At 44.9% G+C, this 23,070-nt stretch overlaps 1 protein-coding gene across 1 annotated transcript in view; it reads left to right on the top strand.

Annotated features, from left to right (window-relative positions):
- SEMA5A (semaphorin 5A) overlaps nt 1-23,070 on the top strand; it is a 569,574-nt gene that overhangs the window by 401,212 nt on the left and 145,292 nt on the right. Inside the window, exon 11 of the mRNA XM_055422270.2 lies at nt 8,383-8,587. Coding sequence (XP_055278245.2) covers nt 8,383-8,587 — 205 coding nt within the window. The remainder of the gene's footprint in view (nt 1-8,382; nt 8,588-23,070) is intronic.

Here is a 23,070-nt window from a genome sequence, read left to right as displayed (position 1 = left end):
TGAGGCAGCTGTGGAGAAAACAGGAGCAGATGGAGGCCATTCGTGTATAAGGCACCAAATGCCGCGTGTGCAAGCCGCGGGGCTCTGACATCATCTGCTCTCATCTACCCGTGTTCAGAGCAGCTGAAACCAAAAGAGATGAAGCCTTCTACTGTTTGGTCGGCCAGAAGGTGTATTAGTCAGCTCCGGCTGCTGTAACAAAATATCACAGACTGGAAATTTCTTTCCTCACAATTCTGGAGGCTGGAAGTCCATGATCAAGGTTCTGGCCCTTTCAGTTTCTGGAGAGAGCTCCCTTCCCAGTTTGTAGATGGCTAGCTTCTCACTGCGTCCTCATGTGGCTCTTCCTAGGTGAGCATGAAGTGACACTAACCCTGTGAGATCAGGGCCCCACTCATGACCTCACTTAACCTCAGTCACTTCCTTAGAGGCTCCAGCTCCCAATGCAGCCACTTTGAGGGTTAGGATTTCAACATATGAATTTTAGGGAGACTCAGACATTCATACATACCTGCAGACTTCCCTGGAGTGCCTTTCTTCTGAGAACTGTCTTAGGATCTTCACCATCATCATCGTGGGTGTAATTTTTAGAAATGCCAAGTTCCAGACGCTGGGATCAATGTTTCTATGTATCTTGCCACCTTCTGGCAACTGTGGTATGATTGGTAACAGCTCCCGCTGACAGAGAAGGGTGTTGAACCTCAGAGCACATCATCAGGACAAGGATACAGGCTCCTTAGTGGCTGAGCTGGGCTCTCAGGCACAGTCCTCAGATTCAGAGCTTCAACCTCTTCTAACCAGGGGAACCTTAGTCTTCATAACTAGTCAGTGTTAGACCCGAGTCATGTATTCAGGCCTCCAAATTCTGGTTGGTTTGTCAACCCAACACATAAAACCTCTGACTTTTGAGAAAACTGGGAATATAGAAAAGTACAATTATTTTACATTTTACTTGTACTTTGACAGGAATCATTCAATTCTAATTGTTTCAAATTTTTTTTATAAAGATCATGATGCTGAGAATAGAGATGGGCTTACATGTCCACTTTACCATTCACTGCTTTACTTGGGAAAATGATTTAGCATCCCATTATAACAAGGGGGACTATTTAAGGGTTATTTGTTTGTAGTGACTTTGTCATATTTTCTCATCTCAGCAGCTCTATAAAGTGAGTGTCATTAGCCCCACTTGTAAGTCAGGAAACTGAGTGATCAAGTTTATAGTTGTTATTCAAGTCTCCCTACTAAGAAAGTTTAGTACTAGACAAAGAAATCCAGGCAAGCAAACAGTTTAGTGGGAACCAGACATGAAGTCGTCACTTTTCCTGATGACCTACATGGTTTATGTAATTAGTAACCGAACACGGACTCTCTGTGCCCCATTGCTGAGTCTCTGCATTTAAATCCCACCCATATCCCTGGATCCTGGGGTGATATAGCTGTTTAAGAAGGCCCTCTGGAAAACCATGAAGGCGAAATATTTCATTTCCTTTCAGAAAGTCCATGGTAAAATCCTGAAGTTTAAAAAAAAAAAAATTATCAAAGATGCTCACTATATTTTAGGGTTCTTTTAATGTCTTGCTGTTTCAATTGCAAATGTCTTCACAGGGAACAGTGACTTAATAAACTCTGTGATGCCTTACCACCACTGGGCAGTGGATAACTTTTAGCCCCTTTGTCTGAATACATTTGTAGCACAAAGCAAATCCCCTCATTTCCTGAGGCCACAGGCATCTGGTTTTATAATGCCAGTGTCACGCTGAAGGGCTTACTCACGTTTATGAGATGGAAGTTGGGCCATGCGGTGTAATGAATAAGCATGCAGTATGTGGCATGCGTTTCAGGCAGGGAGCCTGCTCCGCTGAGCTTGTCTTCTTTGGGTAGTATTTAAGATTTGCATAGAACTAAGACAGAGAATGAGATGTCTGGATGGCATCACTGACTCGATGGACATGAGTTTGAGTGAACTCCGGGAGTTGGTGATGGACAGGGAGGCCTGGCGTGCTGTGATTCATGGGGTCGCGGAGAGTCAGACACGACTGAGCGACTGAACTGAACTGAAAGTTTAGATTATGGTGATTCTTTGAGTAAATCCTGATATACGTGAATATCGAATATTTTCTTTTGGTTTACCATCCTTGATAACCATGCTAACTTAAGGCAACCTGACTGACTTTTATGGAACCACACACACTGGCATGGGAGGTGGGATATGTTGTAAATTAAGGGTCCATCCACTAACTGTGTATAAAGGGCCTTATGTTTGCCAAAACCAATAGTTAGATGTAGTTAGATTTTTTAAGTTATTGTTTGCCTACTGAGTTTTGGAATTTTATGCAGTGCTTATGTACTAGAAGGCTTCCTTGGTAGCTCAGACAGTAAAGAAGCCACCTGCATTGCAGGAGGCTGGGGTTTGATCCCTGGGTTAGGAAGATCCCCTGGAGAAGGGAAAAGCTACCCACTCCAGTATTATTGTCTGGAGAACCCCATGGACAGAGAAGCCGGACCGGCTTCAGTCCATGGGGTCGCAGAGAGTCAGACACCACTGAGCAACTAAGTATGTATGTACTAGAAATAGCTAATTAATTAGAAGGTCAGATACGTGACTCAGATTCAGGAGGAGGAATGGGTTAGGCTGAACAGTGCATAATTTTGCAAGATTCGATACAAAATTCTCTATTGCAAATAATAAGAAAATACAACACTATTTTTTATCAGTTGCAATCTAGAAACCACCACAGGTGGTGCTGTGAAAGTTGTCCCTGTTAGAGCTGCAGTCTCCAAAACCATGTAGACTCTGGGCCTCACTAAGAAAAGCTTCAGTCACTTACAGAAAACATTATCCATACCAAGCGGTACATCTGCACTGGGACAGACTCTAGAAATTTCTGTGCAGTTTTGATTTCCAGCAACCAAATTGATGGAGCTGAAATGGAAGACAGACCCTCAAAAGTGGTCCAGCAGGTGAGCAGGCCATTGCTGGAGGACCAGACGACGGGACCTGGCCAAGTCATCAGCATCCTTCAGCACACTATAGGCATTTGCAGCAAAACAAGAGGAAGGGTACCATCGAAGTCAAGCACTCTCCGCGTGACCCTCAGTGATCATGGACGTACCCACCAAGGGCTGGCAGGCTAGGGCGAGGATGGATCTGTCATCCTTGGAAAAAATAAACAAGAATGCAAATATTATTGTTATAAGAATTAGTAGAAGTATTGATCTGTTACTCTCAGAGGTGTTAGCAAGACAACAATTATGGATTGTAAGCCACAGGAGGACGATGGCTGTGTTTTTACCATTTTTAATGTTTTCCTCTTGCTCAGAGTCCCTGGGGTGTCACGCCGACACTGCGGAAGCCCCGTGTGTAAGGCATGGTGAGAGAATTTGCAGCCCATTAGAGAGCTAGGTGGATTACTTATGATCCAATAAATATATGGTATAAATTTAAATAGCATTCAAAATATTTGAAAAAGAATCCTTGGGTGAGATATTCATTATAAGTTGACTGAAAAACCAAGACACTGTATAGTTTCAACCGGTTCTTTGCTAATGATACTGTTGATCGATTCCAACCTCTGTCTTTTTTTTCCCCCCACACCACAAAGCAGCTTTTTTTCCTCCAACACCAAGCCAGATAACAACTCAATTCTGACACCGTTTACCCAGAGATAGCATCAGATCTCATGGTTGATAGACTCAGTCCTGCAAGGCTCTCCCCTTAACCCTCACTTCCAACGCCAGTCTCCAGTCCAGGTTGTCACCCATGCTTCTGACTTGTGGGCTATAGGTGGACCCCCACCTTAGGTTTGTTAATCAGCTAGAGGCTCACAGAACTCAAACATTTTACTTATGAGATTATCATTGGTGTTGTTCAGTCACGAAGTCATGTCCAACTCTGTGACCCCATGGACTGCAGCACACCAGGCTCACCCGTCCTTCTCCATCTCCTGGAGTTTGCTCAAATTCATGTCCATTGAGCCAGTGATGCCATCAAGCCATCTCATCCTCTCCCGCCCCCTTCTCCTCCTGCCTTCAGTCTTTCCCAGCATCAGGGTCTTTTCCAGTGAGTCGGCTCTTCCCATCAGATGGTCAAAACACTGGAGCTTCAGCATCAGTCCTTCCAATGAATATCCAGGACTGATCTCCTTTAGGATCAACTAGTTTGATCTCTTTGCAGTCCAAAGGACTCTCAAGAGTCTTCTCTAACACCACAGTTTGAAAGCATCAATGCATCAGCACTCAGCCTTCTTTATGGTCCAACTCTCACATCTATACATGACTGCTGGAAAAACCATAGCTTTGATTATATGGACCTTTATCTGCAAGTGATATCTCTGCTTGTTAATACACTGTCTAGATTTGTCATAGCTTTCCCTCCAAGAAGCAGGCATATTTTGATTTCACACCTTTTGATTTCAGCCAATCACTGTCTGCAGTGACTTGGGAGTCCAAGAAAATAAGCTTTGTTGTAAAGGACATAGCTCAGGAACAGTCAGATGGAAGAGGTACACAGGGAGAGTCGGGAAAGGTTTGGGTAAAGAGCATGGAGCTCTTTCTGAGCTGAGCATGCTCCCTGAATCTCCACGTGGTCATTAACCAGGAAGGTCTGAATGCTCCATCCTTTGGAGCTTTATGGGTGTTTTTCACTTAAGCAGGTTGATTAAATCATCTGGCCATTGGTGATGGAGTCAACATCCACTCCTTTCTCCTTCCTGAAGGTCAGCGCAGTAGGACCAAAAGTTCCAACCCTCTGACCACAGTGATGGCAGCTCTGGCAATCAGCATTCCCATCCTTAAGTGAGGTCCAGAGGTCACCTCAGTAACTTAACCAAAGACGCCTTTATTGCTGTCTTCACTTAGGAAGTGTCAGGGGTTTTAGGAGCTCTGTGACAAAACAGGAATGAAAACTAACTATATATTTCTTATTACAAATCGCAGTATCACAGTGACAATTCAGGTTGCAGCCTAGGATTAGGTTAGCAGTCATGAAAAAGACAGATGGCAGTTGGGGGTTCCATTCTGCAGCCCCAGCACACCTCCCTACCAGGTCTTGGAGTCTCCCAGGTCCCCAGACTCCTCAAGAGCAGCCAGAGGTCCTCAGTTTCTTATTATGTCTCCCGCATTTTATGATGCCAATTTTAAAAGCACTGTGCAGAGAAAACAAAACCTGAATGGAAAACTCCATCCCCCAGGCAGATTGCTTCTTGCCTCCTGTGACTTAAGAATTGCTGCTGATTTCAGGAAGAGAAAACAGCCAGACATGGCCACTCTCAGAACTAGAACTCACCTGGACAGACTTCAGACCCTTTTGTGACGCTGCTGTTAACGGGCAGTGTCTCTGCCCTCCACGTGTCATTGTTAAATATGGTAATTATGTAAAATCCCCTGGCACCGCCCCCCTGCCCCAGTACAACTGCTATTCACTCATTGACTCCTCCCTTCCTTCACTTATATGTTCCTCCCCTCCAGCCCCTGCAGCTCAATGGACCACAGAACTGCTGCCCTGCTACTAGGCAGACCCACGGGCCATTTATACCATTGTCTGAATGGCTTCTCTGTGCCAGGTGCATGGCCTGGCTCCTTGGCGTTTAAAGTGCTTTCAATTAATTTACAAATGCTCTCCACTGATGTCTCAGTTGGCCTCACAGCAGCCCTCTGAAGGAGCAGAGGAAGTGTTTTTTAGCCACGTTATAGATAAAGAGACAAAAACTAAGAGGCCGGGCCTCTCCTGAGATCGCATGGCTCCTGGGTCACAGAGCTGACCCTTCACCTTCACCCGACCCTTCCGCTACCTGGTACCCAGGGCACCCCTGCAAAGAAGTAGCATTTAAACTAAGCTCTGGACCAGTCTTGGCACCATTTTGCTCCAAGATTCTTTAAATATACCATCGGCCTATCCTTTGGGGGCATGTAGGCTATTTTATCAAGTGCTACAAAAATATCCTCTATTTTTAACAAGCCATTTCCATTGTCTACTTTTGCACCTCTAACCTATTATAAAACCACGTATTAGAAACGACATGTCATAAAGGTCGTTTTTCAGATGGAATGGACAGGGAAATTCATTTCCATCAACCCTGCCTCTATGAAGTTCTGCCGGGGATCAGCGTTTATTGGTACTAGGATTTAAAGTTTATGAAAGAAATGAGAAATCGTGGTGATAATTTTCTGATTCTGTGCGCTGCCCCAGGAAAGCTTGGCTTGCTTCCCCACCCCTCTTTTAACCTCGTCCCTACCCAAAACCATCCTCCATGACTCCTGCCAGCCTTTGCACAGCGCAGCTCTGAATTTAATTCTCAGTGGTTTCCAGGCTTGGTTTTTTTCCCCCGCTTTAGTCCCAGATGGCTCTGCATGGTATTTCTACCTGAAAAGTCCCCTTCTTTCCTTGTTTTCCTTCTGGTTTCTTCCTTTTCTCTCTCTTCATCTCCTTCCTCTCTCACATTCTTTATCTCCTTATGCCCCCCTGTTCTTGAAAATTCTTCATTGTCAGGGAGGAAGAAAGTTTCCTCTGCCCTTCCAGCTTCTTCCAACCAGTCTAAGAATTAAATTGCATGAGACAGGTTCACAGGAGAAAATCCAGCACAAGTTTAATAACACATACACATGAGAGGCACCCAGGAAAACAGTAACTCCTGCTAACGACAGAAAGCCTCACCTTAAATACCATCTTCAGCCAAAGATAAAAGAGCATGCTGCTGGTAGTGGTTTGAGACTTCAAAGGGGAGGAACGCAATTGACCTGCAGATAGAAAAGCAAATGTTTGGTAAGCAAGAGTTTGCTGGGCCTGCAGAGACTGTTGGACTCAGAGTGGGCTCTGGTCTCTGGGCCCTGCTGAGTTTTCCCCGCTACAGTCTGCTCTTGTTCTTTGCAGACATCTCTGGAGATAGCTCTGTTCCAGGAACAGGGTACCTGTCTAAATTTTGTAAGCGTTTAGGGGAAGGTCAAAGTTTCTTCTCAAGTCTTTTGGGCCTTCATTGTTTTCTGCTCTAGAAATCATTCACATGCCAGAGAGACATTTTGGGGTGGCAAGTTTTGCTCCCCTGCACTGTGTTTTTTATTCGATGCTTGACTCTAAACAGAGTTTTTGTTTCTTTTGGCTTGGGTTAGATAATAAGGGCATGATAATGAGGCAAACATAGTGTTTCTTTTGTGGAATTCTCCAGGCAGGAATACCGGAGTGGGTAGCCGTTCCCTCCTCCAGGAGATCTTCCCGACCCAGGGACTGAACCTAGGCCTCCCACATTGCAGACGGATTCTTTACCATCGGAGCCACCAGGGAAGCCCAGATAATAAGGGCGCAATAATAAGGCTAACGCAGTGTTGTGTAGCTTATGTGAAAGTCAGCAGAACAGTATTGCATAGTTTACAGATTAAAACGACCTAAATCTATCTCTGTAGAATCCATGTCTTGCTTATAGACCTGCCATCCCAAAGAAAGCTAGTAAATCTGGGTGATGCATTTGATGGCTGAATTTTCCACCTGGGAATCCGATGTGTCTGGCAGATTGAACAGTGTGCATTTAGCCAGACAGCTCCCTAGGGGACTCTAGAGGTGATAAGGAGATTTTATGCATATGCCATTCAAATTAGCAGTGACTCCTACTTCATGTTTTTTTAAACTTCTGATCATTGATTTTTTTTTTACTTGTTATTTTATACTGGAGTATAGTTGATTTACAGTGTTGTGATAGTTTCAGTTATACAGCAAAGTGATTCAGCTATCATCACAAGGGATTGTGTGTGCATGCTCAGTCATATCCAACTCTTTGTGACCCCATGGGGCTCCTCTGTCCATGGGATTTCCCAGGCCACAGTACTGGAACGGGCTGCCGTTTCCTTCTGTAGGGGATCTTCCTGACTCAGGGATCAAACCCGAGGCAGACCACTGAGATACCAGGGAAGCCTGCTCAGTTATTCTCATACATATATCTATTCTTTTTCAAATTCTTCTCCCATTTAGGTTGTTACGTAATACTGAGCAGATTTCCCTCTGCTCTACAGTAGGTCCTTATTGGTTATCCATTCTAAATATAGCAGTGTGTACATGTCCATTCCAAACTCCCATGCAATCCGCCCCTCCCCGCCTCCCCGCACCCTTCCCCTGGTAACCATAAGTTCCTTCTCTAAACCTGTGGGTCTGTTTCTAGTTTGTCAATGTCACTTCATTTTGCTGTGATCATTTATTTAGGATGAGAGTTGAGAAGACTCCCCAAATACAATGAGCTCAGATCTGAACTGGGAGAGACACCAAGAATGGGGGCTGTGGGGGGACTGGAGAAGGCAGCACATTGGCCCCGACAGGTGTTCAGATTGCCAGTCGCCTCCCAGCCAGGCTGGGTGAGCAGGTGGCCGGGCCCAGTAACAGCCTCTCTCCCCCTGCAGTGTGGCACCGTGGACCAGGGCCTGTACGTGAACCTCACGGAGAGGAACCTGCAGGACGCGCAGAAGTTCATCCTGATGCACGAAGTGGTGCAGCCGGTGAGCCCCGTGCCCGCCTTCATGGAGGACAGCAGCCGCTTCTCCCACGTGGCCGTGGACGTGGTGCAGGCGCGGGACGCCCTCGTCCACCTCATCTACCTGGCCACAGGTAGGCGCCCGCCCCCTCTGCGGAGTGTTCTACTGGCTTCTGGTTTCCTGTGCGACCGCGGGGCCACGCTCTGGGCCTGCCTGCTTTCCTCTGAGCTTCAAAACCGGGAGAGCTTTCTCATCTTCATCACCCTTTCTGAAGTAATTTAATCACCTGTTTTCACTCTATTAGTTCTAACTTTTATTGGAAAAGCAGTGCCTGATTTCTTTTTTTTTTAATTTTAGTGAAATATAGCGTCGATTTCAGCTGGATAGCAAAGTGATTCACTTATGCGTCCATCCATATATTATTCTTTTTTGTATTCTTTTCCATCATGGTTTATGACAGGATATGGAATGTAGTTCCTGGTGTTCTGCAGTGGGACCTTGTTGCTTATCCATCTGTATCTACTAGTTTGCATCTGTTAATCCCAAGCTCCTAGTCCTGCCTTCCCCCATTCTCCTTGCATCCGTGTCTGTTTTCTGGGTGAGCCCGTTTCTGTTCTGTAAACTCCGTTTCATTTCATCTGTGTTGTTTTAGATTCCACCTAACTGTCTGTGACTGCGTTAGTCGCTCAGTCGTGTCTGACTCTTTGTGACCCCGTGGACTGTAGCTCATCAGGTTCCTCTGTGCATGGGATTCTCCAGCCAAGAATACTGGAGTGGGTTGCCATTTCCTTCTCCAGGGGATCTTCGTGACCCAGGGATAGAACCCCAGTCCCCCACATTGCACCCAGATTGTTTAACATCTGAATTATAAGGGGAGACCTATAAGTGATGTCATATGGCATTTGTCTTTCTCTGACCTCTACTTCACTTATTATGATAATTTCTAGGTCCATCCTGGTCCAGGGTTCTGATTCCGATCATGATAGATGACAAGCCATTCAGCAAATACGTCTTACAGAGACTAACTTTTCTTTTCTACAAACCTGATTTTTCGCTTTTGACTTAATCCACTGCTTATTGATAAATTCATTCATAGTATAGCAAGATGTTACTAATGCCAATCACAGGATGGGCTCTGGGAGAAGATGCCATACACAGAACTCTTCTGTAGTTTCCACGACACACTAGTCAGGTTGTTTGTTAAACTCAAGGGGAAGAGGGGTTTGCCGTGGGTGAAGTCTCCTCCCAGCAGGGAAATAACCAGGAATACATGGGGTCCCAGAAAGAGCCCTGCTCCCGACCTTATGCAGGGACTCAGGCCAGACATGCAGAGTTCTCCTAGCGTCTGGATACATGGATAGTATTTAAGTTTGTTTAGACTAGCTGGGTCGGAGAAGGCAATGGCAAGCCACTCCAGTACTCTTGCTTAGAAAATCCCATGGATGGAGGAGCCTGGTAGGCTACAGTCCGTGGGGTCGCTAAGGGTCGGACTCGACTGAGCGACTTCACTTTCACTTTTCACTTTTACACATTGGAGAAGGAAATGGCAACCCACTCCAGTGTTCTTGCCTGGAGAATCCCAGGGACTGGGGACCCTGGTGGGCTTCTGTCTATGGGGTCACACAGAGTCGGACACGACTGAAGTGACGCAGCAGCAGCAGCAGCAGACTAGCTGGGTGATTCTAACTTTAGGACCTCTTAAATTATAAATTTCATGTCTCAACCAAGTTCTGGGTCTTTTCATTCATCACTTCTAGCACTGCTGAATACATTTAGAAGGTGATACCTTCTTTTGCAAGTTTTAATTCAGAATACAATTTAGCTTTAAAAAGATGTTGTTTGAAATGATCCAGTATATAGCTTTCTTTTTTATTTTCAAGGCATTGACATGTACAAATGGAATATTAGAAGGAATATTCCAAAGTGCCAGCCTGTTTTAACTAAACCTATTGAGAGCTGAACCATTCCTGACAAGTAGGGATGTCAAAGATTGCAGAATTGGACTTTTAAAAATCAGAAGCCTGATGTTTATGTGGCCTTTTATTTATAGCTTGGATGGACTTCCCAGGTGGCACTAATGGTAAAGAACTCACCTGCCAATGCAGATGAATAAGAAATGCAAGGTTTGATCCCTGAGTTGGGAAGATCCCCTAGAGAAGGGCATGGCAACCCACTCCAGTGTTCTTGCCTGGAGAATCCCCATGGACAGAGAAGCCTGGTGGGCTACAGTTCACGGAGTCGCCAAGAGTCGGGCACGACTGAAGGACTCAGCACAGCACAGCTGATACAGCATTGGTGTCCTTACCGCTCACAGCCAGTGAGTGTGAAGCTGGACTATCTCCTAACTCGCTAGTAGGGTCAGTTTGGTATGTTGGGCTTAGGAATCAGATTTGGTAATAATTTTTCTTCCTTTACCTGGGGTTTACTTGAATAAGCACAAATTGGAGAAAGCCTGCCTGTGGCCATTTGAAAGTCGGTTACTTCTAATGCTATCTAAAAATCAAAGTGAAATAGGCCTTTGTTAATTGTGCAGCTCATGGTGCTTCTCGCAGCTCGAATGATATTGTCCCTGCTGGCCAGCACCGTGCCGAGACCAACAGCCTTTCCTGGACACCTTCTGGGACTGAATCTTTGCTATTCCCAGCTCTGTCTTATCGAGAATCTAGTCAGGGTGAGACACGTTCTCTGGCTCATGACTGTGTGGATGTTTTGCAGGTCTTCTCAGAACAGGAGGTGACATGGCCACGGTAACTCCTTTAGAATATTTGAGAGTGGCGTTTTATGAGTGACTGAGTCTGACGTCCAAACAGCTGCTGAGTTCCTCTCTCCGAGGACAGAATGAGCATCGCGTTGCCCATCCTTGGACTCTGGGCATCCTGACTTTGGGAAGCCCTGTCTTTTCGGGCCTGGATTATCCCTCTGTGATGTGCCTTCGCCAGCTCTGTATTCTCCTGCCCCTCATGTGAGGCTGTTTCTCTTGCCCTGAGCTATGGTTGTTCTCGTTCGAGTTCTAACCCTGCAAATACCGTTCAGTTTCAGAGCTTCTGCTGTCCTCTCTAGGGCCAAATGTATTGCTTTTTCTCACTTGGCCTCAATTCCAGTGTTGACAGATTTGCTCCTCCCATGTGTGGTCACTCTTGTTCCAATGTGTGTGTGTGCTCAGGCGTGTCTGACTCTTTGCAACCCCAAGGACGGTAGCCCACCAGGCTCCTCTGTAGCCCACCAGGCTCCTCTGTAGCCCACCAGGCTCCTCTGTCCATGGGACTTTCCAGGCAAGAATACTGGAGTGGGTTGCCATTTCTTTCTCCGGGGGACTCTTCCTGACTCAGGGATCGAACTTGGGTCTCCTGCATTAGCAGGCGGATTCTTTACTGAGCCACCTGGGAAGCCCCTTGTTCAGGTACCATATTCTATAATGTTGAGCCCTCTGCCACCTCTGCTAACCGTTTATTTTATTTTTTCCTTGACTGTTTATTCCCTTAATTCAAGCCCTTCTTATTTCTGGGGTGCTGTTTTGGAATACTGTTTGTTCAGTGAGGGAGTGGATAAGACTCACCTGGAGGACAGGTGAAATCCAGGTTCCTGAGCCCAACTACATGAGATCTTGATTCAGTACAGAGATGGGGGGGGGGGTTTACTAGGTTCCCAGGTCAATTCAATGCCAGGCATTTCTGGTCCACATTTAAGAAGTGCCCTTCTAGAGGAAATAGTGATGATTACTGACTTAGACTCACTTCTCATTAAAGAATGTACCTTGCTTATCTCTATGCTTGGGCTCTGATATCATTGAGATTGATTTCTAATTGTTCGTGATGCAGATATAAAATCTGTTATTTGATGTGAACATTACAGACATGTTCACAGCTCATCTCACTTGCTGATATTACTTGCTAATCAGGGGAGCTACCAGGGCTTCCCTGAGAGCTCAGTTGGTAAAGAATCTGCCTGCAGTGCAGGAGACCCCAGTTTGATTCCCTTGTCAGGAAGATCCGCTGGAGAAAGGATAGGCTACCCACTCCAGTATTCTTGGGCTTCCCTTATGGCTCAGCTGGTAAAGAATCTGCCTGTAATGCAGGAGACCTAGGTTTGATCCCTGGGTTGGGAAGATCCCCTGGAGAAGGGAAAAGCTACCCACTCCAGTATTCTGGCCTGGAGAATTCCATGGACTGTATAGTCCATGGGGTCACATCATGTCCCATGGGAACATGACTGAGTGACATTCACTTTTAGCAAAACAGATGTTACTTGACTTGAAAAAAAATGTTTTCAAATAAAGCAAGCTAATACAGAATGATTAAAATATACCAGGCTAAGAAATAGTCAAAAATTATATTGATAGGACTTGGTGGTCTGGGCTGGACAGGCAACGATACCTGGAAAGATTTCCCTGAAATAAAGGAAGAATAGAGTCTGTACATTTCAAATCACACCATTCTTGAGCAATATTAACTCAGAATAAATGAACACTGAGTGTAGTCAGGATAAGATTTTAAATTACAATAATAAAGAATATTCAGGTGCTCAGGAGAAAAAAAAAATATGTACAAGTGGAAAAATAAAGGTGCTTCTAGAATACTTTCTGACTGCATAAATCTGTGAAATGTAGTCTGAAATATTCTGAGAAAAAGAAAATATGAATCAAGAGTATTATATTCAACTAGAAATGAAGAAAACAGGCAGACATTCCTCAAAATGAAAATCTCAAGCAATAGAATAAACACCAGGAGTGTCTTCTACAAGCACAAAAGAAGACTAATTACTGGCTAGATTCAGCTAAACAAATGATGGAGGAATTTTGAAAAGAAAAAAAAAAAGCAAAATAATGGAGCACTTAAGACCAGATTTCAAGTAAAGCAATATATGTAAAAATTGGAAGAAAGTTGAATGTGACTCAAGAGTTTTCATTCTAGGCTAATCTTTCCTTCAAAGATAAAGGTACATGGAAAATTTAGGAATATAGTATCTATGGTTTCTTACTTTTGAAACAGAAAACCATGTTTTGTAGTCAAGAAAACTAGAACAGGAATGTCAGGAAAGAAGTCACAGAGAAAAGATGGTTGGTGAGCTAAGGATGAATTTTCATTTCGGATGAAAGAAAAATTAAGATGTCCTATAGAACACGAGGGCTTCCCTGGTGGCTCAGTGGTAAACAGTCCAAATTCAGCCAGTGCAGGAGAGGCAGGTTCAGTCCCCGGGTCGGGCAGATCCTCCGGAGAAGGAAATAGGAACTCAGTCCAGTGTTCTTGCCTGGGAAATCCCATGGACAGAGAAGCCTGGTGGGCTACAGTCCATGGGGTCTCTGAGTCAGACACCATTTAACAACTAAACAACAACACTAGAACATGAAGGGCTCGGAGAGCTGATGGAACACCCTGTGTACAGAAAACTTAGAGAAGGTCCGTGAGGGTCCATCACTGCAGATGGTGACTGCAGCCATGAAATTAAAAGACGCTTGCTCCTTGGAAGAAGCCTGGACAAACCTAGACAGCGTATTAAAAAGCAGAGACATTACTTTCCCAACAAAGGTCCGTCTAGGCACAGTTACGGTTTTTCCAGCAGTCATGTATGGATGTGAGAGTTGGACCATAAAGAAGGCTGAGCACTGAAGAATTGACGCTTTTGAACTGTGGTGCTGGAGAAGACTCTTGAGAGTCCCTTGGACTGCAAGGAGATCCAACCAGTCCATCCTAAAGGAGATCAGTCCTGGGTGTTCATTGGAAGGACTGATGCTGAAGCTGAAACTCCAATACTCTGGCCACCTCATGTGAAGAACTGACTCACTGGAAAAGACCCTGATGCTGGGAAAGATTGAAGGTGGGAGGAGAAGGGGACGACAGAGGATGAGCTGGTTGGATGGCATCACCGACTCGATGGACATGAGTTTGAGTGAACTATGGGAGTTGGTGATGGACAGGGAAGCCTGGTGTGCTGTGATTCATGGGGTCCCAAAGAGTCGGACATGACTGAGTGACTGATCTGAACTGAACTAAGCCACTCCTCAGATTTTCTTGGGCTTCCTTTCCCTGGACCCTCAGCCATTTGCTCCATCCCAGGTGCCACCTGGACTGATAGACGCCTGGGCAAGATGATGCATTTTTTCCCACTGATACTGATCAGCTAGTGGCCAGGCCCTCCTGCCGCTTCTGGACGTGGATGAGACATCACACCGCTTGCCTGGAATGTGGATTCTCAAGCAGATGGTAAATAATCTGGGAGACACAACCTGGAAGTTCAGGGGAATGAGCTTCCAGTAAGGTGAACGTTGATGAACAAGAGGCAGGATATGGGAAGGAACCACCTGATAAATTTCCTTTCTCTTTTTTTCCTCCAATGGCTGTTCAGGAACCCACTGCATTCTTCACATAACCAAGCAGGTGTCTCAGCATACGGGAGTGGCCCACAGTGACCCCTCACTTGGCATCACCCCCCACCATTCCTGCTCAAACTTGTCCCTCACTCACACGTCCTGGGGTTGTACCCCTAATAATGTGTCAGCTCTTAATTCTTGCTTCATGTTCAGCTTTCTCGGCAATCACACTAAGGAAGAATTCACCCAACCATGTAGAGTTGCCTAACTGTAAACAAAGGCAGGGATATATGATATAGGCTCTATAGACCAGATTAAGACTTTAATTTGAGTACAACAATAATAGTGCAACAAAACTTTGTAAAAAGAGGAAATTATATGCATCAATAGATGTTTTCAAAATCATTGAGTAAGTTTGAAGAAAAAAAAAAAAAAGACTAGTTGTCCATAGTACCTGAAGAATGGATTGGAGAGTAGTAGCAAGGGCAGAAAGTGAAAGTGAAGTCAGTCAGTCGTGTCGGACTCTTTGCGACCCCGTGGACTGTAGCCTACCAGGATCCTCAGTCCATGGGATTTTCCAGGCAAGAATACTGGAGTGGGGTGCCATTTCCTTCTCCAAGGGATCTTCCTGACCCAGGGATTGAACCCCGGTCTCCTGCATTGTAGGCAGATGCTTTACCAGAATCTGCAAGGGCACAAACAGGATAAAACTTATTTTTTACAACATCAGTATGATTTTGCTGCATGACCTGCTGCTCATTTAAAAACAAACCGGCAGTGTAGTGACATGTCTTTCAAGGAAATTGTGTAATGAAGACTGGTCTGCGGTCAAGGCTGTTTCAGTCATAAACAAGATGGGTGTGGTGGCCTTGGCTGGCAGCCAAGCAGTGGTGGTGTAGACTGAAGCCCGCGCTCTCAGCTGGGCTATACGTCCCCCACGGAGGCAAAAATCAGTTCTTAAGAGACAAAACACTTATTTTGATGTGTAAGGAACAGATAAGAGGAGAAGGGGACGACAGAGGATGAGATGGTTGGATGGAATCACTGATTCGATGGGTATGAGTTTGAGTAAGCTCCGGGAGTTAGTGATGGACAGGGAGGCCTGGCATGCTGCGGTCCATGGGGTCACAAAGAGTCAGACACGACTGAGCGACTGAACTGAACTGATGATATATGCACTACATAAACAAATGCACTGTCTTTACTATTAAAATTTCATGGGCATGAGGACAATTACAGAAAAAGAAATAAGATAGGCTCCTTGCCAGAGTGATCATTTTAAAAAGTTTGAGAAACATTGCTGTTGGGTGTTTTCATGGAGAGAACAGAAGTAAATAGATTCAGTGTATGTTATGTTCTGGAGGTATATTTGGGTGAGGTAAGGCGTCATATCAAACAGTGTCTTAATTTTCTCGCGAGGGGGCAGTTGAAGTTGAAAATCTTTTGACAGTGTTTTCTGAGAATGGAAAAAACTGAAGTTTTGGTGTCAAACTCCCTGGGTAAACAAAAGGGACTTCCTGTCCTCAAGAAGCTTATTTTTCAGAAAGAGATACAAACAATAAAATAAATAGATTAAATGTTAGATGGGGGGGGGGAAGTAAGACAAAAAGAAGCAATGGAGGAAGGGAAGGTTTCAGTGTCCCTTCTAAGGGGAATGTGTGAGATCCATCGTGTATAATGATTTCCAAGAGGGAAAAAAACTGGAATTCTACTTTCCAGAACGCCAATTTGGGGAAGTAAATGACTTTGAATATTTTCAGTAGAGACTAGACCCCTTGAATCTGGCTCTTATAAAGTTGATAACCCCTGCTGGGAATCATCTCACTGAGAAGGAAAACTGAGCTACAGAAGGAGTCCCTAAACAGGTGACATTCTGATGCTCACGTGGGGTTGGGATCAAGCTAACCAGAGGGAAGAGGAAGGAGATTCCTCAGTGCAGATGGGGCCCGGACTCATGATTCCACGTGGCTTTTCCACAAGCACCATCGAGAAAATACCACCAATGATTCTATCCTGTTTTCCCTCTTTTCTTTTCCAAATAGATTTTTAATACAGAACAGGCATTTTTTTTATTGTCACTTGCTATTAATAATGCTTAAAATCCAGAAATCAGCAATACTTCCAAAATGAGCTCACAGAAAAAAAACAAAGAAATAAACACGTTCCATAAACTTCTGTAAGAGTGACGATCCTCACCTAGCTCAACCCCACTCTTGACTTATTTCCCTGAATATAGTTTCTTCCGGAACCTAATTATCCCGGTTTTCAGCTCCCTTTCTAAAGAGAGGAAGACAAGACCGCCGAGTAAAGGAGAGGCCTCAGTATTCCCTGGGACTGAAGTACACAGGACTCAGGACCCCAGGCAGATCTTTTCAAGCACCAAAATTTAAGTAATGCATTTAATGCTGCCATTACTAACAATTATCTCCCTTAATATTTATATGGAATTTGCAACTACTTAAGCGTCACAGTCAATCTGTGAAAATCCCATTTTGAAAAGATTTTTTACAGTCACTCCCGATTCTCTCCCTCTTGGTGGAAGCTGGAAATCCAAACCAAATGTGGGTTTGCTCTGTATGTACCCATTTATGTAAGGGGTTCCCCTAGGCTGAAAGGGAGCGTTATGTCATTTGAGTGCTTGATAAAATGTAATGAATTTTCAGTTTAATGATAAATACCTGTAATGAATAGCAACAATGTAGGAAAATGCCAGTTTCCTGGTGTCACGGGTTCAGTTGTGTTCCCTGCCAAACTGGCTCAGAATGGGAACTTCTCTGGAAAGAGTCTTTGCAGATGTCACTGTGCTGTCCTGTGTGTGTGCTCAGTTGTGTCCGACTCTTTGCAACCCCATAGTCTGTGGCCCACCAGACTCCTCTGTCCATGGGATTCTCCTGGCAAGAATGCTGGAGTGGGTTGCCATTCCCTTCTCCAGGGGATCTTCCCAACCCAGGGATCCAACCTGGGTCTCCTGCATTGCAGGCAGATTCTACCACTGAGCCACCTGGAAAGTCCTATACCAGAGTAGGGTGGACTCTTAATCCAATATGACTGGCATTCTTATAAGAAGAGGAGAAAAACACACACAGGAGAAGGACATGTGACAACTCAGCAGAGATCGGAGTGACGTGACTGAGAGCCAGGAACAGCAGTGATGGACAGCCAGGACCAGAGGCTGGGGAGATACCAGGAAGGATTTTATTCCGAGTCCCCAGGGAGCATGGCCCTGCCACTACCTTGACTTCAGACTTCTGGGCTCCAGAACAGTGGGATGAGAAATTTCTGCTGCTTTAAGACATTCAGAACGCGATATTCTATTGTAGCTGCCCCAGGACACTAATTTCACCTGGGTATACTTTTCCACTTTGCACCTGATGTTGCAGCCAAATTTAAAGTGCTAGCCTGCTCCCCTGACATTCCTCAAATGTTCTGAACGCAACGAACAAAATTAGTGTTTTAGTATTACTTTATCTCAGGCCCAATTAAAATGAAAACTCTACTGTTGAATACAATTTAATATATGCCAAGCTGCTTAAAATGGTTTAACAACAACTTTACTAATTATAGGAACATTACTGCTTGCTTTTTAATGTATTTTGTTTTTAAACATGTTTTCTGAATAATTTTTGTACTTTAGGCCTAGTTCCCCAACCACAAAATAATCTGAATTATATGCTAATTAGTAAATATCACAATTTAGTCCGAATTGATGCAATCCACTTCTGTCTTTATGGGAGACCCAACTTTAGCTTTCTTGTCGGCTTTCTCTCTCCTGCCTTTCTTCGTTTCTGACCCATGTAACTCTCACTCTTTCCCTTTCACATTTCATGAGATCAGTTTCGGTTGAAAGTTGCCCCAGGAAGTAAAGTGGTACAGTCTGGGGATGAGACAAACTGTTTCTCTTCACCTCTTCATTTCATATAGATCCTGTCTTGTGCCCGTTTTTGGTGTAACTCCTTTAGAAATCATGACAGATATTGGAGGTTAACAATGATAGTTCTCCCATTCCCAGTCTTGCTGTTCTCCTGTTTATACAAAACTCTTGAAGCCTATTATTGTTTCTGTGTGACATGACATCATAACTCCAAAGAGATTTTAGCAATAGCCACCAAATATCCCAGGGTTCCTTGTTCTGTGAATTGGAGAGCTCCACTTTGGCAGAGAAACATTCAAACCGCTTGCTATGCAAACGTTATAAGGCAAGTCTAATGTAGATCACCAGTTATTGGAATGCATAATTTAAGGTATGTTTTTTTGTAGATACTTTTATCCTGGAAATTCCATTATGAGAAGACCCACTTCTCTGCTAATTTGATCATGAACCTACAAGTTTTATTATAGAAGGATTTCTGTAGTTGATCTTAAAAACAAACATTCCCATAGGTAATAGGACTCCAGATTAAATGGCTACACCCTCATTCATTTTGTCATCTGGAGCTAAATACATGGTACAGTTATTACCAACACTTGTTAACGGCTCCTCTTTATAGAAACATTGTTAAAAGGAATTTGTTCCAGATATATATTGTTACAAGGGGGTTTGTCTAAATCCTATACATGGGGTCACAAAGAATCATACGCTACTTAACGACTGAACAACAAATGTATATAGCGGCTTCCCTGGTGGCTCAGCGGTGAAGAATCTGCCTGCAATGCAGGGGATATGGGTTCCATCCCCGGGTCGGGAAGATCCCTTGGAGGAGGGCACCAACCCAGTCCAGTATTCTTGCTTGGAGAATCCCATGGACAGAGGAGCCTGGGCAGCTACAGTCCACAGGGTTGCAGAGAGTCAGACATGACTAAAGCAAATGAGCAATCACATACGTATATAATATCTTATATATGCATATTCAGTTCAGTTCAGTTCAGTCGCTCAGTCGTGTCCAACTCTTTGCGACCCCATGAATCACAGCACGCCAGGCCTACCTGTCCATCACCAACTCCCGGAGTTGACCCAAACTCATGTCCATCGAGTCAGTGATGCCATCCAGCCATCTCATTCTCTGTCCTCCCCATCTCCTCCCACCCCCAATCCCTCCAAGCATCAGACTCTTTTCCAGTGAGTCAACTCGTCACATGAGGTGGCCAAAGTATTGGAGTTTCAGCTTGCATCAGTCCTTCCAATGAACACCCAGGATTGATCTCCTTTAGAATGGACTGGTTGGATCTCCTTGCAGTCCAAGGGACTCTCAAGAGTCTTCTCCAGCACCACAGTTCAAAAGCATCAATTCTTCGGCGATCAGCTTTCTTCACAGTCCAACTCTCACATCCATACATATATAATATATGTATAATCTTAGCAGTTTCCAACTGGTCCATTCTGAAGGAGATCAATCCTGGGTGTTCATTGGAAGGACTGATGCTAAAGCTGAAACTCCAATACTTTGGCCACCTCATGCGAAGAGTTGACTCACTGGAAAAGACTCTGATGCTGGGAAGGATTGGGGGTGGGAAGAGAAGGGGACGACAGAGAATGAGATGGCTGGATGGCATCACCGACTCAATAGACATGAGTTTAAATGAACTCTGGGAGTTGGTGATGGACAGGGAGGCCTGGTGTGCTGTGATTCATGGGGTCGCAAAGAGTGGTCACGACTGAGCGACTGAACTGAACTGAATTGAATCTTAGCAGTTTAATACGCAATACATGTATTATCTTACAGCTTCCATGGGTCAGGAGATTGGGCATGCCTGGGTTTTCTGCTCAGGCTCTCACCAGGCTGTGTCAAGATGTTAGGTACGGCTGTAGTCTCCTCTGAAGGCTGGACTAGTGAAGAATCCACATATGGATTCATTCAGGTTGTTGGCAAGAGTCAGGCCCTTATGGCTGTGTGACTGGCGTCCCCAGGTTTTTGATGGCTCTTAGCAGAGGCCATCTCATATCCTACAGGCCGCCTGAAGCTGCTTCCCACCCAGCCTTCTCCATTCACCTGCAAAGAGCCATTCTTCTCAGGAAAGGTCCTGTCTGTCTTTTAAGCGTATTTACCTGATCAGATCAGGCCCACAAAAGGTAATCCTATTCTAACCCAAAATCAGCTTATTTGGGATCTTAGTCACATCAGCAGAATCCCTTTGCTGTTGCCATACAAGGTCAGCTAATCACAGGAGTGATATATCATCATCAAAGATTGGGCCACTCAAGGAGAGGTACATATATATAATACATGTAATTGTGGGGCCACCTTAGAAATTTGGGGGCTTCCCTGATGGCTCAGCTGGTAAGGAATCCGCCAGCAATGCAGGAGACCCCAATTCAATTCCTGGGTCGGGAAGATCCCCTGGAGAAGGGATAGGCTACCCACTTCAGTATTCCTGCCTGGAGAATCCCCATGGGCAGAGGAACCTGGTGGGCTACAGTCCATGGGGTCGCAAAGAGTGGGACACGACTGAGCGACTGAGCACTTAAAAATCTTCTGCCGTAGGAAGTCTGTTGAAGCCTCCACCCACAGCTGCCACCCACTCCTACCAAACAAACAGACAGAAAAGCCTCTCGATGTAAGTTTTGATTTTGAAAGTTTAAAACTAAGTACAAAATGTTTCCAGCCCTGCAGTTATTAGGGCCATTCATATTTAAAGGGCAAAAACCTGTGGCTCTAGTCTGGGCTGCCTGGTTGCATCGATTATTTGTTCTCCACCTGGTTATCTAGCCCAGCCTGAAGTGCTCATGGCAGAATGAAGTCATTTTTCATTGGCTCCGATGCTCCATGAGCTAATGTCTGCACTGGGAAAAAAAATCAATAAAGTAGAAGTGGAAGGCTGGGGGAAAATGCCTCGGATGGCATTCCCTCACAAGCTAAAAACAAATAAACAAAGTATCTTACAACATTAAAAATTCAAGGGCCATCTCCATGTCTGCCTTCTCTCTCTCTCCTTCCTTTCTTTGGACTGTGACCTTGAGGAGTGGTGCTTTCCTGCCTGTGGGGATGAACAGTTAGCCTCTCAGGAACATTTTTCTGACATCACCCTACAGGCAGGGAGGGGACTGCACAAATCCCCCAGGGGGTGCTTCCTCTCTGACACCTAGGTATTCCAGGACCACGGGGGAGCTGTCTGGATTTCCACAGTAAGAACTTGTCCAATACTCAGTTGGCATGAACCTCTGTGAACACACAGAATCAGAATGAGGTTTTGTCATCCATCAGGGAATGCAAGAATCTGCCTGCCAATGCAGGAGACACAGGTTCCATCCCTGGGTCAGGAAGATCCCCTGAAGAAGGGAATAGCAACTCACTCCAGTATTCTTGCCTGGGAAATCCCAGGGACAAAGGAGCATGGTGGGCTACAGTCCATGGGGTTGCAGAGTTGGACATGGCTTATTGACTAAACAACACCAAGGGAGTGCAAGCTACAGACTCAGGACTCCCTCACCCTGCATGTTGCTGATGGGCAGTAAAATAATTGTGAAATGGCTGTCAACTGGCCCACCATCATCATTCTCTAACCCATTAAATCAGAAAGCAAGATTCTTCTTAGTACCATAAAATCTGGAATAATTTGATTCTGTTTGTGATATGTTAACAAATTGAATCATTGCACTAGGAAAACTCAGATTTCACTCTCGCCCTGTGAAAGGAATGTTGTCCCTGGAGCAAATGTCTCTAAAATGATTTCATCTCAACATAGGCTTTGCAAAGTGTCGGGCTGCTTGGACCACAGTGGACCTGCATCTGATGTCTAGCAGCAAATTACATGTAGGACTGTTTACTTCTTGGCTTTGACCATCTGCCTTTTTCATTCCTTGTCTAAGCACTTTCTGCCATCCTTGCTGGCTTGTATATAGGATCCTTGCCTAACAATAATGACCAACCATTACTGAGCAGATTTAGGCCATGACCTCCAGGTAATTAAATTCTAAAGCCAACAGCAGGGCACACAGAAGGACAGGGAAGGTATAAGTGCCGTCTTCACTGCATGATGAAGTATGATTAGCAATGCCATTACATGCGGCCTTTTCTTCCAGAAGTCGTTACACAGCAGAGTGACTGGAGAAAAATCTTCCTATCATTTCTTTGCAAATAAGCCTTTGCAGAGGAGATGGAGATGGGATTAGAGAAATCCCTTAGCACAGAAGAAAGAGGTTTGACAGACCTGATAAGAGAGTGCCAAGGTGTACAGGGTGACATGCACCTATTAATATACCATATTTCCCACCTGGAGCCCATTAGAGGAAGTGGTGAATTAACCCAGGTGGGAGGAATTAATTCTTCCACCAGGATGCCTGCAGAAAATTGTAATTGGTGAAACAGCTTGATGGTAGTGTGATTATCGACAGGGCACATCTACCAACCTGCGTGGGTGTGGGAAACCGTATT

The sequence above is a fragment of the Moschus berezovskii genome, chromosome 18 (genome assembly GCF_049115385.1).
Source record: "Moschus berezovskii isolate FMDL1 chromosome 18, NW_MosBer_1.0, whole genome shotgun sequence".
NCBI classification, from domain to species: domain Eukaryota; kingdom Metazoa; phylum Chordata; class Mammalia; order Artiodactyla; family Moschidae; genus Moschus; species Moschus berezovskii.
The sequence above is the reverse complement of the archived record's forward strand: the minus strand, read 5'-3'. Positions and strand labels throughout refer to the sequence as shown.